Consider the following 17,579-nt stretch of genomic DNA (forward strand, 5'->3'; position numbering starts at 1 on the left):
TTCTAGAAAAGAGATTATAGTTGGAACATACTCTAGTCTAGAGATAGCTTGAAATGAGTGAGAATTCTGATGTAGCAGTGTGTTTTTGATAAGAATTTACCAACCTTTGCAAATATCTTCATATTTATGATGGAAAGAATTTGAGGTTTTTTGTTTTTTTTAAATCCCTCAAATGCTAGAGAAGCTGAAAATGCACATCTGACTCCAGGTCTTTAAACTGTTTAACTTCTAGAATTCCAGCTTTGAATCCCTTTGTGTTCACTTACGGCACTGCTAAAGTAGAGTTGCCAACGCTTGCTTTCTTTTTTTTCCAGAGAGGATCCTAGTCTTTAACACCTGCACACTGTGCAGATATAATTGGCTACTTTCCATTTTTGGAAACTTCTGCACTTCTTAAATTTGGTGGGTGCAAAAGTGAAAGAATTTCGTTTCTGTTTGTTTTTGAAGAATTTGGCAGTGCGTGCCAATTTCTTCCTGTCTAGGACAAAAACAATGACAATGCATTTAAACTTTAAAGCATGAGATTACAGGAGAAAATGAAACGGATTGATTTTCTCCTGGTGAGAGCCCAACATCTACCATATTGTCTGCTTGTTTGCATGGACCTTGGCCATGAATACTGTTGTTTTGGAAACTCCTTTATGAGACATCTTTTCTCAAGGAAGAGAGAAGGACTTGTGCATGTATGCTTCTTTGTGGCTGAAAGGATGTGTCACACTGCAAGGATATTCATTGGTTGCGTGGTCTTGTGGGAGCTGGACTGGAGAAAGGAGATGTCCTTCTCACCTTCCTGAGATTCTCTGCAGAAAGGAAGGCAGTTGTAGAAGTACTGTAATAAATTCTTTTTAAAGGTGACTTTCTTGTACCTGTCAGCCCTATTTCCTTTGGCTGTAACTTATTATCTGTGCAGGTAGAAAGGTAAAAGAATCATCTAGTCTTCTATAAATACCCTCCTTTCAAAGAATGCCACACTTGGGAAAATTGAAATAAAACAACATCGAAGTCTCATATAGTACGGCGTTGTAGCTACATTGCAGTCTGTGCAACAGATACCTGATCTCTTTTGTTTGTAAAAATCATATATTACCTTTAGGAAGAATTTATTGCTTATACAGTTATCCTCCTTCTACAGAGTATTAGGATGTAATGGTGGTGACAGAAGCTGCATAGCCTCTCCACATCCCTCATAAACCAGGTGATTATGAGCAAGGCCATGAGATTGTTGCTTTACCAAGCTCAGGGTGACTGATAGCTTGTCATTAAGAGCTGAAATCAATCAGGGTTCCAAAGACTTTATTCCAGCAGACCACCATGGTCAAGCAATCCCACTTGTAAATAAAGTCTCTGCTTAGCCTCCCAGTGACCAATCACAAAACAAAGTAAGCTTTGCAAGCTTCTTCCGTGATCAGCACAATGATGACAATGATGGAGCCGAGCGCTGCATGGCGAATGGTGAGTGGACTGGCCTGTTCTGGGGGGAGGAAACGGGCCTCCATGGCACTTGTAGTGCCACTATTCATATTTGTATCCCCAGGTATATGAATATGAATAGCCCACGACCACTTACAAATCTTTAATACACCGCAATAACAAAAAAAAACATTCAAAAACAATATGGCGATACAACAGAGAATGATTATAACCATAAATATAAATAACCCTATAAAAATCCAGAATTAATTCTGAAAAGTTCTTATTGACAGCATCCCACAGATTCAGTTATTAAAGGAAGCTTTACATAATTCAGTCTTTCTAAACATAAGGAGGGAAGGAGTCTGGCATATTGCTATTGGTATTTTATTACAGAGACCAGGGACCACAATTAAAAAGGTACAATTCCATATATTCACCTTTTTTGGCCTCCCTCAGTCTAGCAACTTTTAATAACATGAATTGAGAGGACTGTGTGGGAACACACTCCTGTTGTTTTTCAAGGGCAGCCCTATGTAGAGAATGTTACAGTAGTCTATTTTTGAAATGACTAATACGTGAACTGCTGTTGCTAGGCATTTCTTATGCAGGTAGGGGTGCAACTGGGCAATAAACTGTAATTGAAGACACTCTTGGCCACATATAGTATTGCATCGAAGAATACTCCCAAGCTGCATACTAGATCTTTTAGAGGGATAGTAACCCCATTGATGCAAGGTAAATTTCTCTCTAACCAATCCAGTGATCCTCCTAACAATAGGATCTCTATCTTATCTGGATTAGTTTTAATTTATTTGTTGTTGTTTAGTCATTTAGTTGTGTCTGACTCTTCATGACCCCATGGACCAGAGCACACCAGGCCCTCCTGTCTTCCACTGCCTCCCAGAGTTGGGTCAAATTTATCTTGGTAGCTTCGATGATACTGTCCAGCCATCTCATCCTCTGTCGTCCCCTTCTCATTCTGCCCTCACACTTGCCCAACATCAGGGTCTTTTCCAGGGAGTCTTCTCTTTTCATGACATGGCCAAAGTATTGGAGCCTCAGCTTCAGGATCTGTCTATCCAGTGAGCACTCAGGATTAATTTCCTTCAAAATGGATAGGTTTGTTCTCTTTGCAGTCCAGGGGGCTCTCAAGAGTCTCCTCCAGCACCACAATTCAAAAGCATCAATTCTTAGGCGGTCAGCCTTCTTTATGATCCAGCTCCCAATTCCGTACATCACTATAGGAAAAACCATAGCTTTGACTATGCGGACCTTTGCTTTTTAAGATGCTGTCCAGGTTTGCCATTACTTTTCTCTCAAGAAGCAGGTGTCTTTTAATTTTGTGGCTGCTGTCACCATCTGAAGTGATCATGGAGCCCAAGAAAATTAAATCTGACACTGCCTCCATAGCTTCCACTTCTATTTTCCAGGAGGTGATGGGACCAGTGGCCATGATCTTAGTTTTTTTTATGTTGAGCTTCAGATGATTTTTGCACTCTGCTCTTTCACCCTCATTAAAAGGTTCTTTAATTCCTCCTCACTTTCTGCCATCAGAGTGGTATCATCTGCATATCGGAGGTTGTTGATATTTCTTCCAGCAATCTTAATTCCGTTTTGGGATTCATCCAGTCCAGCCTTTCTCATGATGTATTCTGCATATAAGTTAAATAAGCAGGGAGACAATATACAGCCTTGTCGTACTCCTTTCCCAATTTTAAACCAATCAGTGTTTCCATATCCAGGTGTAACTGTTGCTTCCTGTCCCACATATAGATTTCTCAGGAGATAGATATGGTGGTCAGGCACTCCCATTTCTTTAAGAACTTGCCATAGTTTGCTTTGGTCCACACAGTCAAATGCTTTTGCATAGTCAATGAAGCAGAAGTAGATTTTTTTTTTGAACTCTCTGGATTTCTCCATAATCCAGTGAATGTTAGCAATTTGATCTCTAGTTCCTCTGCCCCTTCGAAATCCAGCTTGTACTTGTGGGAGTTCTCGGTCCACATAGTTCTGAAGTCTACCTTGTAGGATTTTGAGCATAACCTTGCTAGCATGTGAAATGAGTGCAATTGTACGGGTGTTGGAGCATTCTTTGGCACTGCCCTTCTTTGGGATTGGGATGTAGACTGATCATTTCCAATCTTCTGACCACTGCTGAGTTTTCCAAACTTGCTGGCATATTGATGGTTTTTGTTGCTGCCTCCTGTACAATGTTACGAGCCTCTGTCCAAAGTTCTTCAGGCACTCTGTTTACCAAATCTAGTTCCTTAAATCTGTTCATCACTTCCACTGTGTATTCACAAGGGATTTGGTTTAGAGTATACCTGACTAGCCCAGTGGTTTTTTCCTACTTTCTTCAGTTTAAGCTTGAGTTTTGCTATAAGAAGCTGATGATTAGAGCCACAGTCAGCTCCAGGTCTTGTTTTTGCTCACTGTATAGAGCTTCTCCATCTTTGGCTGCAGAGAATATAATCAGTCTGATTTCGGTATTGCCCATCTGGTGATTTCCATGTGTAGAATTGCCTCTTTTGTTGTTGGAAAAGAGTGTTTGTGATGACCAGCTTGTTCTCTTGACCAAGCTCTATTAGCCTTTGCCTTGCTTTGTTTTGAACTCCAAGGCCAAACTTTCCTGTTGTTCCTTTTATCTCTTGACTCCCTACTTTAGCTTTCCAGTCCCCTATAATGACAAGAACATCTTTCTTTGGTGTCAGTTCTAGAAGGTGTTGTAAGTCTTCATAGAATTGATCAATTTCAGCTTCTTCAGCATTGGTGGTTGGTGCATAAACTTGGGTGACTGTGATGTTGAAAGGTCTGCCTTGGATTCGTATTGAAATCATTCTATCATTTCTGAGACTGTGTCCCAGTACAGCTTTTCCCACTCTTTTGTTGACTATGAGGGCTACTCTATTTCTTCTATGGGATTCGTGCCCACAATAGTAGATATGATAATCGTCTGAATTGAATTCGCCCATTCCCATCCATTTTAGTTCACTGATGCCCAGGATATCTATGTATATTCTTGCCATCTCCTGTTTGACCACATCTAGCTTCCCAAGGTTCATAGATCCTACATTCCAGGTTTCTATGCAGTATTTTTCTTTGCAGCATTGGACTTTCATTTCATTTCCAGGCACGTCAGCAGCTGAGCATCCTTTCGGCTTTGGCCCAACCTTTTCATTTACTCTGGAGCTACTTCTATGTGTCCTCCGCTCTTCCTCAGTACCATGTTGGATGCCTTCCGACCTGAGGGGCCCATCTTCTAGCATCATATCTTTTAGCCTTTTGTTTCTGATCATGGGGCATTCTTGGGGAAGATACTGGAGTGGCATTGCCAATTCCTACTCCAGGTGGATTGCGTTTAGTCAGAACTCTCCACTATGACCTGTCCGTCTTGGGTGGCCCTGCATGGCATAGCCCATAGCTTCCCTGAGTTACTCAAGCCCCTTCACCATGACAAGGCAGCAATCTGTGAAGGGGATTCCAGCTTTTACATCCTACTATATGCACAGGATGGTAAGTCTCAAGCTACAACTCCAAACATTCTTAAATTCCATGAGGGCAGATTAGGATGAAAGTATGGAGGGCAACAGGTTGCAGAAAGCTGCTGATATGTTGTTGTTATGTGCTGTCAAGTTGCCCTCAATTTATGGCAACTCCATGAATGAGCTATCTCCAAAATGTTCTGTTCTCAACTGCCTTCCTTCAGAGTTCGTAAACTCAAGTCTGTGGTTTCTTTTGCACATCAGTCCATCTTGTATTTGGCCTTCCTCTTTTCCTGCTGCCTTCAACTTTTCCCAGCATTATTGTCTTTTCCAGAGGATCCTGTCTTTTTATGATGTGCACAGTTAGGCAACCTCAGTTGCATCATTTTTGCCTCCAGAGATAATTTGGGCTTGATTTGCTCTAGGGTCCATTTGTTCATCTTTCTGGCAGTCCAGGGTATCCACAAAGATCTCCTCCAGCACCACATTTCAAACAAATCATTTTTTTTCCATGTCATGATGAATGGAATTATAATAATGTGGGTGGTCTTGGTCTGGTATACACACTAGTTTTCCTTGTATTTCCTAAAATGTGTGTTCTGCAACATGCTATCCTTTGAATGTCCACTTCCACTAAGACGGATGCTACAATGAAAGCAGAATATGTAACTCTCAGAAACTCATGTAACCTAACCTCTCATGACAAAGCAGGGCTTTCTCCATCATCCTGTGAAGCCCCAATATGCTACAGACAGAGATGACTGAAGTTAGCAGGATTGCAGATTGTTTGGGGACTGCTTCCTGCCACCCCACAGCTCTTCTCCTTACTTCCAGATGTTCTCTAGTTATGGTTATTCAGGAATAAGGAAAATGAAACCACTGCATTAATCCAGAAGTGCTTCCTCACATTTAGGAGCTGAGCTACAAAACTGATCCAGGGACTGACCCTTGATGAGTTCTTGATCAGTTAAAAGCCAGATGATGAGGTCAGTCATTGTTGCCGGATGTAGATGGCTTATGATCACAGCAGCCCCACCCATGAAACATTGGGGTGAGGCACATAATTCAATCCATGGGCTGCCTTGTTGTATTCTGGTAAAACTCCAAAGGGCAATGAATAAACGTTACAAGCCTGCTTATTCTGAATGTGACTATTTTTCTCTGCTAACACTAATCAGACAGACTTGTTAAGGTGCATTTTAAAGTTCACTGTTTTTGTTTTTGAACAAAGAAGAGAGTACAAAAATCCATACCTTCTGAAACTGCAAAGCCTTAGCAAAAGTGACTGAAAAATTGTTACTGTTTGAAAGGTTACAGCCAGTGATAGGGTCAATAAAAGAACTTTTCCATGTTGGCTTGAAGGCTGGAACTAATGAAGCTTATTGAAATCTGTTTCCTCCAGATGATCTCTCTTTTTTTGTTTATTATTGCCCAATAAAGGCACAGTTGTTTCCCATTAGTGGTAAGGAATGCAGGCTTATTCTCCCAAAATAGGGTTTTCATATTTTTCCAAAGATGTCAAATAAAAGGACTTCAGTTGGGTAAGCAATAAAGTGTATATCATCATTATATAAATGAGTCTTGAGGCACGTGTGCCTCCTCCCACTTTCTTTTCTGGCATGTCTGTAAGAGGATCAGAAGCTTTCGCTTTTGTCTTTACTTAACTGTGATTTTACCATTTTGTCTGAACCCTAAACTATGCTTAATGAAAAGACGTAAGCTTCAAAAACCACTTTGGAGCTCTCTTATTTAATTAAATCATAGCTAAGAATAAACTACAGTTTGTCCAAGTTTTGACATAACAGCAAACTATTGTTTATTGCAAATGGAAGCAACAGGTCCCAGTCTCCTCTTTGTTGCTGCACCTGAGGATGGGGTAAACTACATGAGGTTTATCATCATTTTGAAAGCAGCTTGTTCTTTTAGTATTGAGAAAACACGTTTTTTTCCTTTAGCTAGTGTATGCACTATTCTTCCAGTGCTGATCTTTCCATTAGAGAGCTGTACTGCACTTCCTAGAATGACAGAATTAGAGTTCTAAGTATCTTAGAAAACAAGAAATCCCATAATTCCATAGGATATAGCCATGATAGCTAGTACCAACCTCCTGTAACTGTATAGTACTGTGCATTCTATATATGTGCATTTTTCTGACTGTCTTCTCACCTGCCTGCCTGCCTGCCTGCCTGCCTGCCTGCCTATAGTTTTTACAGCATCTGAATAGGGAGTTCCCTCTTTACTTAATTTATTTCCAAATATCATCAACTCACAAATGAGAGGATTCACATTGATGATAAATTTCTTCAGTTTCTTCATGATTGACCTTTTTGGGCTTTATGAAGGCAAAGTCTGAGTCCAACCAAATTACTTCTTGATATTGGGTAATTCTGTGGCTTTACAATGCACAGGTGTTGTGTGATTGGAGCAAGGGTGTATGCAATGATAATGCAATGTTAAACATTTAAGTGAGGCACCCTCCCATTCAGGCCTCTAACTACACTTGTTGCTCTGGCAAATATGGGTTGATAACTACTAGTCAATGTGCAGCAAATCTGTCTTCACAGATGTGTGTTTTTATGCATTGCTGGAATGTTGTTTTTGTCTGTTGTGGAACACTCTGATAACCAACATCACCAGATGTGAGTCAGAAGAGTTTCTCTACCTCAGATAAAATGGACAGGCTAGGGGACTCAGTCAGTTCAAAGGAAGGTGCAGCACCTGCATTGGAAGGAGTTGTACTTCTCCTCAAGTGGCCCCAAACTTTTTTAAGGACTGTGTCTCCCTGTATGAGGCTGCCTAAGTGTTAAGATTATCAGGGTAGGCCTTTCCCTCAGTCCCACCACCTTCAAAAATGTGTTTGATAGGGATATGCAAGAGGCCCTTCTCTGTTGCTGCTCCCAGACTCTGGAATTCCTTCCCACAGAAGGCCAGGCTGGCTCCATCTTTGCTGTCCTTCTTCAAGCAGATGAAGACCTCTGTCTTCAGGCAGGCTTTCCCTTAGTGACTAGGTGTCTGAGAGGGTTTTTTAAATGGATTGTTGTGCCTTGTTGCTTTGAATGTATTTTTTTTTTGTGTTGATTCTCTTTACTGTTTTTCAATGTGATATTTGTTTGTTCCTTCTAAAACATTTGTGTACATACTGTTTTTAGCTTTTAAACATTGTCTTTTAATGATGTAAGCTGCCTTGGGTCCTCTTTAAGGATGAAGGTAGGGCAAACATATTTTGAATGAATGAATGAATGAATGAATGAATGAATGAATGAATGAATGAATGAATGAATGAATGAATGAAATTAGTTTGCAGTGTGGGGGTTTTCCATGACCAGGCACTATTTCTGTATAGTTAAGTGGCAATGTGCAAAAGAGCCATTTTATCAGTTGATGGCATTTTCCTGAAGAATATTGATTTAGCCATGGTCATTTATACTGTATCTTGATTGGCTACTGCAATCTGCTGTATCTGTGTATGTCATTAAACATGTCCAGGAAGTTCAGTTGGTCCTTGTTTTTGCAACTAGACTAGGGATGAAAAAATGGAACATAGAACATTGGTTTTACACTTTTATTAGTTACCCAATTCTTGGCCCATTTTAAAGTATTTGTTGTGTGTCATTATTATCTAGTGTCAAATCTCATCCAGTATATGGTGCCCCTAATAGGGTTGGCAAGATATGTGAGATAGTTAAGTAGTAGTTTAACAATGCCACCTACCCCATGAATGTCCATGGCAGAACAGGGACATGAACCCAGGCTTCTTTAGTTTTATTTTGTCATTCTGTCCACTATACCATACTGCTTTCTGTCTAGTTCATACAGAATCTATCAAATGCAAGACATCTATATGAGAAAAGAAGGGAAAAATATGCTAGTTCCTGCCTTTAAAACCCTAAATGGTCTGGGAACTAGTTACATTAGCTGTTTCATATACGTATATCCTATCATGTGCTTCAGCCTCTTCAGCCTTGTTGTATGCTCACCTGTTAACTGAATTTCATACAGCAACCAGGCAGGGCCTTTTAATAGTAAATAAAATAAAATAAAACTGTACATAGCCAAAGAGCAAAATGCAAACCCTATTTATAACTTTGTTGGTGATAGTGTTGTGGAATGTGACTGGGAGACTAATATTTCTAATCCTGTTATGTGAAAGTTAAACACTGTTGTTCTGTGAGAACTTTCATGTGAGTAACTGGTGCTTTTTTATTTTTGACTTTGATAACAAAGGCCTTGTTGCTATTGATGGTTTTTTTTCTTGCTTCTTGAGGATGGTTTTGATGCGGCTTTGTTATTATTGTTGCCTATTTGCTGTTTGTGATGTTGATTTTTTAAAAATTATAGCCTTATACCCGATTATTTTTTGAAGAAAAGGAAGATGTTTAACTATATATATTAAAAATAATAATAAAAGCAGGTATTACTGGCAAAATGACTGTATATAAATTTTTAAAAGAGTAGAATTTGAAGAGCAAAAGTGGATTAGTACACCAGGAATTTCTTCTTATCTATTCTTGAAAGTTTAATTGCAGAGTTTAAGGAATGCATAGCCCATATCTTGCATGCTTTGATTCAGAAGCTTCACTGCATTCCGTGCTTTCTGTTTACCAAAATATGTATAGGCAGCTGGAGCTGGACAATCAGGCCTTCCATACTGATATAATAGAAAGACAGTAGGAAATTACAAGCCACATTATCTTTGCTCTATCCTTTAGTTAAGTAAGTGCCACGATGTCAGAACTGAATTATTATGATCCTAATAGAGCTTTCAAGTTAAATGACATATTTAAGGAGTGGTTTTTACCAGTTCTATTCCACCGGTGAATTTCCATGGCCAAATGGGGATTTGAACCCTGTTTTCCACAGTTCTAGTCCATCATTCTATCCACTGCGTCACACTGGGTACCGTTGTATCCCAAGTCAACTATAAAAGACAATTGACTTTGGAGAAGCTACACAGTCCCATGGTATGCCCAGAGGAAGGGAGTGGTAAACCCCTTGCGAATATTATCTATCTAGAAAACACTGAAAAAGGTCACCATAAGTCAAAATTAACTTGATGGCAAGCAAATAATTAATTAAATTATATTTTGCTCATGGTCCTTTGCTTTATTTCATGTCTGTATTATACTTTATATTGTAATGATACTGCTTAGGTTTAGTTATTTTTATTATTTACAGTTATTTGATTATGATAGTTTTTAAAGTGGCTTGAAAGGCCATTGTAAATTTTAAAAAATAACATAATGTTACTATAATAAGAAAGGGAAAATTAGCAATGTAGTCAGACTGAGTCCAATGGAAGGGTCAACAAAATGTCCTAATAGAATTACTGACCTTTTCACATTCATGTGGTGTCAAATCATTCTAACTTAATAAAAGCTAATATTGTCTAGTAAACTGAACATTAGGATGCTTGACATTAAAGAAGCATTAGTGGGCTAGAACAGGCTCACAAAAGAAAAATTGTACGAAACTCAAATAAAGACGGGAACATAAATCTATTCACTATGTCTCAAAAGGAGCTTTTAAAGTACAGCATATTTTAGTGCTATTCTCTTGCTTTTCTGACCCCCACTGAGAAGATGAGAAACAAATTCAAATAAAGTAATTGTTCAGTAGAAAATCTTTATTTCATAGTCCTTTCTATTTATGTCTATTGTCATTGTTGCATCCTTAAGAGCAGAGATTGCTTAGAAAGAGTTTTTAGAACTAGAGCGCTATGCTACCCGAAAATCTGTCAGGATGGAAAATGCCACTGTTTTGTGCTCTTCACCTTCAGCCTTTGCAAAAAGCCCTTGCTCCTGAATCACTGTGGTCAGGTTAAAACACAATTAGTCTCCTGCTGCACCTGCTGCGCGCGCGTGTGTGCATGTGTGTGCATCTGAGCATTTGGACGCGTGCCGGTATCCATATATCCTTCACCTTTTCTCTCCTTGGGAGGACGGAGCTTGAAATCTCACTCCCCTCCTCCCGCTTTTCCATGCCTGCTGGCTGCTTCTGTTGCTGCATGTGAGGCTGAGAGCATTGTTTGAATGATGAGGCTGGACTAGGTTAGATAGACCCTGGTGCCTCGAGAGAGGGAGAGAGCAGCCGCCTTTCTATCTCTCTCTCTCGCTCTCTCATTTTCTCTCTCCTGCCCAGAAATCAGAAAAAGGAAAAGGAAGAGAACAGCTACTGTCTTCCCTGAACTCAAGGGGGAGAGAGAAGTTGAAGATGAAGGAAGCGCATAGGACCACCACAGCCCTGTCCTTCCCAGCACAAGACTTTCCACTCTGGCATATTTCCTAAACCCAGAGAGGAACTGGCTAGGAGGACTTACTTTCCCTCCCACCCTCCAGGGAGATGGTTTGGTGTGAGTGAGGAGGGATTGCACCTGAGACCCCGCCACCATGCTAAAGTTTCGTGCAGACCGCCGGGTCAGGTAGGATTTCCCAGGTGACGCGGCCTGTGCGATAGTGGGAGGTGGTGGGCCCTGGCCTTGTTCCTCCCACTTTGTGGAGGGGGGGGTCTTCTGTGGATGTATTTGGATGGCTTTGGGAAATTTCCTCTCGGTCGGTGACTGCTGCATTGCAGTGCTCAGGACAGCAGATGCTTAACTTAGGACTTTGTGGAACCGAACCAGAGGAGGCAGCTGCTCCCAAGGAAATGTTTTAAAGAGATTTCTGGGGAAGTTTTTTTTTTTCCTTTCTTACGCTGGTGCCGAACCCTGAAATCTGGAGGAGGGGAGAAGGAGGGGTGGTTGGCAGGACGCCAGCCTGAGCTGCAGAAGCCACATCCAACTACAAAGGATGCTGGAGGGAGGAGGAAAGAGCCTGAGAGTAAAAGGCAAACCTGCTTGTGGCTGAGCTGATTAAAGAACCCTTCTCCTGAAGAAAAGGCTGAGGGAGAAGTGATGAGGGAGAGTCTCCCACAGGCAGTACTTGTCCATGAATAATACTCTCAGTGGTATCACCCCACTCCAGGAAAGTTAGTTTCCCTAAGGCTTTCTAAAGTGCACTCAGATTAAGGTTTCCCTTACCTTGCTTCAGTTTTGAAAGAGAATACAGCTCGGATTTTAAGTGCTTTTCTCATTGTGCTGAAATAATAAAGAGCCAGATTTGCACAGGAGGTATCCTTCGGTGTGGTTGTGCGAGTAAAAGCTCCAACACACTGTAATAGTTATATATATCTTGCTGTTTACAAGCTAAAATGGGCCCCCGCCCGGATGACCTTATATCTGAAAGGCTTGACACTGGAGAAGAGAACAGTTGGAGAAATAGGGGGGGAAAGGATGAACTGAAGTGAATTAAATAACAAGTAGTTAGACTTTATTGTAATTGGGAATGATGACAGAGGTTTTAAACAAAACTTTTGATTTAACATTATTGTGGAAGATGTTTCACAAAGATACTAATAAGTTATTTCTTTGATCCCTGTATTAGTTGGCAGCAGCACTGATTTTGTCGTTATAGCCAAAATTTTGTGTACAGTATATTTCTTTCCATACAAAATATCCCTGTCAACTTGGCGTGTGTCTGTAGGTAGGAGGTAATGATAACCTGCCTATTTTATGTCTCATTGCCAGCATTACAAAGTCCTTAGCCTTGTTTGTATTTGTATTTATTGGAACTATGCTAGCAGACAAGTTACCGTATCTTTCCTTATTACTTTTTTCAGACATTTGCTTGGGCTTTTTGTTCTTGTTCCTTTAATTTTCTTCCTTAAAGTATCTTTGTGGAGCACACATCTGAGTAGATATGCACAAGAGTTTTCCATAAACATACTCAAAGCAAGAAGATAAAAGGAACAGCATCAATAGAAAGTCCAAACAGCTACCTGACAAAGAAGAGGTAAAAAGCCCTTCTGAGTAATTCCCAGCTAAGTGTGCATAGAACTGCAGCCTCAAAATACAGTTTGCAACATACAATTCACTCCTCTTTCATTCTGGATACCAACTTATGACATTGTCACCCAAGCTGGTACAAACAAAATATAAAATGGAATTATATACTGGCTGATTCTCAGGTATCTGGCTCCAAAGTCAGAGACTGGGAGTTTGATTCCCCACGGTGCCTCCTGCAAATAGAGCTAGCCCATGTGGCTTTGGACATGCTGCACAGTCCTAGGGTGCTCTCAGAAGAAGGGAATTGCAAACTACTGTACTTCTGAGTATTCATTACCTGGAAAACCCTGAAAAGTCAGAATTGACTAGATGGCACATGTGCGCATGTGTGCACGTGTGTGTGTGTGTGCGCGCGCGCGCGCATGCACACACACACACACACACACAAAATTTTTAAAAAGAGCTCTGCTGATGTGATTCCGTGCATATTGCACTTGGACCTTGACCTTAACTTATACTTATAGCTTGGGAAAGTAAGCTTTTGAATTACAAATCCCAGAATGGATGGAAATGACAATATTTGGAGATTCTAACCACCTATGTGCAACAGCCAAGCTTCTGGGGTTGCACCTTTCTGAGATGTTGAGTGTGCCTCCTACTGTTCTCCACTCTCTTTTTTTTTTTTTGCAAGACAGCACCACAAGTATCTTTAAATTTAGACACACACAGCCCTTTTGTGATTGGCTTCTTGTGGTGCTGTTTTCTTCCTATAGTTCCAACACGGGAGAGAGCAAGGAGAAAAGTGTTTGTGAACCAGAAGCTACAGCCACTTCTGCCTTTGCTTATGAATGTAAAGTTATCAGCAGACAACTTTGCTACTATTTTCCATGCTAGGAAATTCCATTTGAGTGAATCTTTTTTTGAGAAAAGGAGATATGTAGCAACCCAGGGATACTTTAGTTGTCATGGATGTTGTCACAACCAATGAAATCAGTAATGTGGTCCCCATTCTCTCTAATGTTGCGGGGTTCTGTTCCGTGTGCACTATAGAGATACAAAGGGGACAATGCTCTTGATCCATAACTGTATTTCATATCACCACAAATGGGTGCCATGATAATTCCAATGGAATCTCGGGCCCGGAACATGAACATAATATGGGATTCTATCAATAGCAGTATCAGTCTGTTCTCTTACTGTAGTTTGGTATGGCAGCGTGGCTGTTTATGGTGGTCATTGCCAATTGATGGGACATACTTCAGTTTTAAAATAATCTTTGTGTTTTCCGTTTACTATAGTAATACTATATACCCAATGTGGTTGCTAGGATTTTAAAATTCAAATTAATACTTTTGTTTGTTTATGTTTAAGACTCCCCCTCTACTACTGCAATTTTTAAATTTGTTAGAACTGGTAAATATAATAGCAGACTGCCATTCTCAGAAAAAAAATAGTTTTATTATTGTTGTTGTTATTTTTGTCATAATGAGAGTCAGATTCTTGGAGAGAATGGCTGCTGATATACAAGATACAGAAAGCTGAGAACCACCTGTATAAGAGGCACCATTCAGATTCCAGGATGGGGGCAGGAGAACACAAGAACAATTCATAGGACCAGTTTGTAGACCAGAAAGAGTTAATGCCCACAGAGGTAAAGTAATGCAAAGGACACTCCTTTAAGCCCCAACAGTAGGTAGGCTCAAGGATCAACAGGCAGTAGTAATGAGCTCACTGTGCAAAATGGGCTGTCAAAAAAATATTTCAGGACCCTGGACAGAACCCAGTGGAGCTGCAGCCAAGGCTAATGTCAGTAAGCAGGTGGTCTGGTGTCAGCGTTGGTCATAAGCCAACTGGAAAAATGCTGTAGAAGAGATAGATGATCTTGGCACCATTGCCACAGCAGAGGGGGATCTCAGTTAGTAAACTGATTGTTTCACTCCGATAACACTTGCTGTTCTCATGCCATCCTGTACTGGGACTTTCTTTAGATGGCAAAGGCAGGAGGCCAGGAAGCAAAGGTGCTTCAGGGGGAGCAGTCACTGATCTCTGAAATGGAGACCTGAATAATTTATTAGGATACCTGATGTTTTGCAAAAAACAATGCAAAAGCATCCTGTCCTTTGGAGTTTTTCAGAAGGTGTCATCAGGCTAACTGGTAAGAAAGGTTCAACAGTATGGTCAGGTGTGTCAACCATTGTTTTGTCTCTGTAGCTGCAAAGTGTGGAATGTATACATAATGAAAACACACCAGATTATTAAAAGAAAAGAGGTTCGTATGCTGCACAAGATACTTTCCTTAAGCTTTGCTGCTTCCTTCAGAGATGATTGGTAGACCTTCTCTCTCAGCAGGGTTAAAGACTTAATTGCCAATAGGCCAATTTACATGTCTTTACATGGAATCTGGAAGGAGAGGAGATATCTTTTCCTGTTCCTTGGGCAACAAAAAGTCTGGGACAAGTCCAAAGTTCCATGCGGTCTCTTTCATTGGGAAGGTCTGTAGCATGAGAAAGCAATGGCTCCTTCCTACAACAGTCACGTATCTTTCCATACCAATCATCTTAATGCTACGTAATTGCTATTCATACTCCTTGCCATAATTTATGACATTACATACTACTGTTCACCTCAAATTGAAGCCAGTTCAGTCAGCTAGTTACACAACACATGCTTTAATTTGCTCCAGGCATCTGTTCACAGTCTCAGTCCAAAACTCCTGAGAGTCAGCCATATCTCCTTCATTGCACCAGTCTTTTTGTTGAATATTTTACCATTAAAGTCTTTTTTAAAAATAACTTCCAAAGAATTAACTGATTTTGTGCTTTCCTGCTATCTATGATATCGAGTTTTACAGCTGGCATGGGAAAAAGAATTAGTGATGGTTTCAAAGGATCAGGCATTTGTTGCGGGGTGGCAATACTTAAAGAGCTGTCAGTACTCTGTCTACATCTTCATAAAAATCATTACAGAAATATTGCCAGTATTCAATATGCAGAGACATGTTAGCTCCCATAAAAATTAAAATAAAGCCTGTTTATTAGTGGTGAGCTATTTGGAGATTCTCCTGAGATCCCCATTAATCACTGGCTTAAGATGGGCAGCCATGATTGGATTTAGGAAGAGTGGGGAGGGTGCTATGGTTGGTCCTTCCATATCCTTGGGGGGGGGAAACAGTTGTTATCCCCAACTGCAGTAGCCCCAGTAAATGATTGGGGCTTGTTAAGCCCCTGTTAACATATCTCAGTGACTGAAATCCAGTCCCATAATTTACACCATGCAAGACTAGTGATGTCTTCAGCCACAGCAGCTACCTGGAAATAAAAGAGTTCTGATCTCCCACCCCCACCCCCAAAGATTTTGAGGTTTTTGTGGAATTCCTTTCATAGTCAGAAAGTGATTGGAGGCAGCAAGATAAAGGGAGCTATTTAATTCCCACAAATTGCCACCAATGGTATTAGTGATTTTCAGTAACTATGAATTCCATCCCAACCCAATGGTTTCCTGACTATGAAAGGGATTCTGTGGCAACCTTGGGGCCTCTGGAGATGGGGAATCAGAAGTCTTTTATTTAAAAAAAAAAACAAAAAAACAAAAAACTGATGTGGCTGATGATATCATCTGTCTTACATGGCATAATGTACGGAACAGATTTTAAGTAATTGATACAGTGCGTCTACTCTCTAGCCAGAACTAATGGTTGCCTTTATCTCTGTCAGTGTTTAATAGAACAGATGCTATCAAAATCTAAATCTTAATTTCATTAAAATAAAACTAAGACTTAGTAAGCCTATTCCGTGGCACCCCCAGTGGCTTTCTGGTGATGAAAGGGAATACATGGGAGCCTCAGGAGCTTCCGACCCGAAGGCAGAAATGTTTAATATCCAAAATGTTGGAGCTACTGATGTCTTCATCACCTTTATGTAGCATAGGTCACAGGACCAAGTTTCAGCCAATAAATGGAAGAGGCTGCCTTTTCACAAGAGGCAAATTGCATAGAATTTCTCACATATAGACAAAAAATTGTGGTTCATACTTTCGTAGTCCATACAGAACATTAATCATTCGTGATAATAGGGAGAAACAGCTGTTCTGCCTGTAAGATGGTTTTTGTTTTTTGGTAGAGTCTGATCTTATTTGCCCTCTGTTAAGGGACAAGGAGAGAATGAACAGGCTGCTTTTCTTAAACAGGCACAAAGATGTAATAAAGCCCAGCAGGCTAGGATAACAAAATTTGCCCTAATTAAAATCTGTGTCCGGAAAAGCACATCACAGAATGCTGTGATTTGATTTATTTTGGCTTCTGTAATTTAATACTTTTTTTTTATTCACTGTACTGCAACAGCAACTGTGAAAATTCTAAACATTTTTTTGGATTGATCTCAGTTGTTCAAGGTTGAAGCCACTCTACATAATATATGGGAGGAGGTGGATTAATAATATTCCTGACTGGAAAATGCAGAGGAAGTTGTGATGGCCATAAAATAAATTTCAAAAGCTGTGTTGTGGTGATACCTATAAAGATAAATACAGTGGGGTCTTGACTTGAGAACTTAATCCGTATTGGAAGGCGGTTCTCAAGTCAAAAAGTCTGTAAGTCAAGTCTCCATTGACCTACAGTGCATTGAAAACTGATTAATCCCGTAACAGGCCGTTTTTGTTCCATTTTGGTTTTTTTCTGGTCTGTAAGTCAAATCTCAGTCTGCAAGTCAAACCTAAATTTTGCGGCCAGAGAAGTCTGTAACTCAAAAAGTCTGTAAGTCAAGCCGTCTGTAAGTCAAGGGTCCACTGTATTATTATCTGCTGTCAAGTTGACTCCAACTTATGGTGAACCTTTTCACTGTTTTCTATGAACTTGGTTCTTAGACATG

General features: G+C 40.3%; 1 protein-coding gene across 31 annotated transcripts in view; it reads left to right on the top strand.

Annotated features, from left to right (window-relative positions):
* The window catches only part of PLEKHA6 (pleckstrin homology domain containing A6), a 235,629-nt gene that overhangs the window by 147,726 nt on the left and 70,324 nt on the right, over nucleotides 1-17,579 (top strand). For 5 of the 31 annotated variants that reach the window (XM_072997334.2, XM_078391929.1, XM_078391921.1 and 2 more), the window contains exon 1: nucleotides 10,860-11,313. The exons of the other annotated variants lie outside the window; for them this stretch is intronic. In XM_072997334.2, coding sequence (XP_072853435.2) covers nucleotides 11,282-11,313 — 32 coding nt within the window. In that variant the 5' untranslated portion in view covers nucleotides 10,860-11,281. Of the gene's footprint in view, nucleotides 1-10,859; nucleotides 11,314-17,579 lie in introns of those variants that run through there. 31 annotated transcript variants of the gene reach the window in all.

The sequence above is a fragment of the Pogona vitticeps genome, chromosome 4 (genome assembly GCF_051106095.1).
Source record: "Pogona vitticeps strain Pit_001003342236 chromosome 4, PviZW2.1, whole genome shotgun sequence".
NCBI lineage: Eukaryota > Metazoa > Chordata > Lepidosauria > Squamata > Agamidae > Pogona > Pogona vitticeps.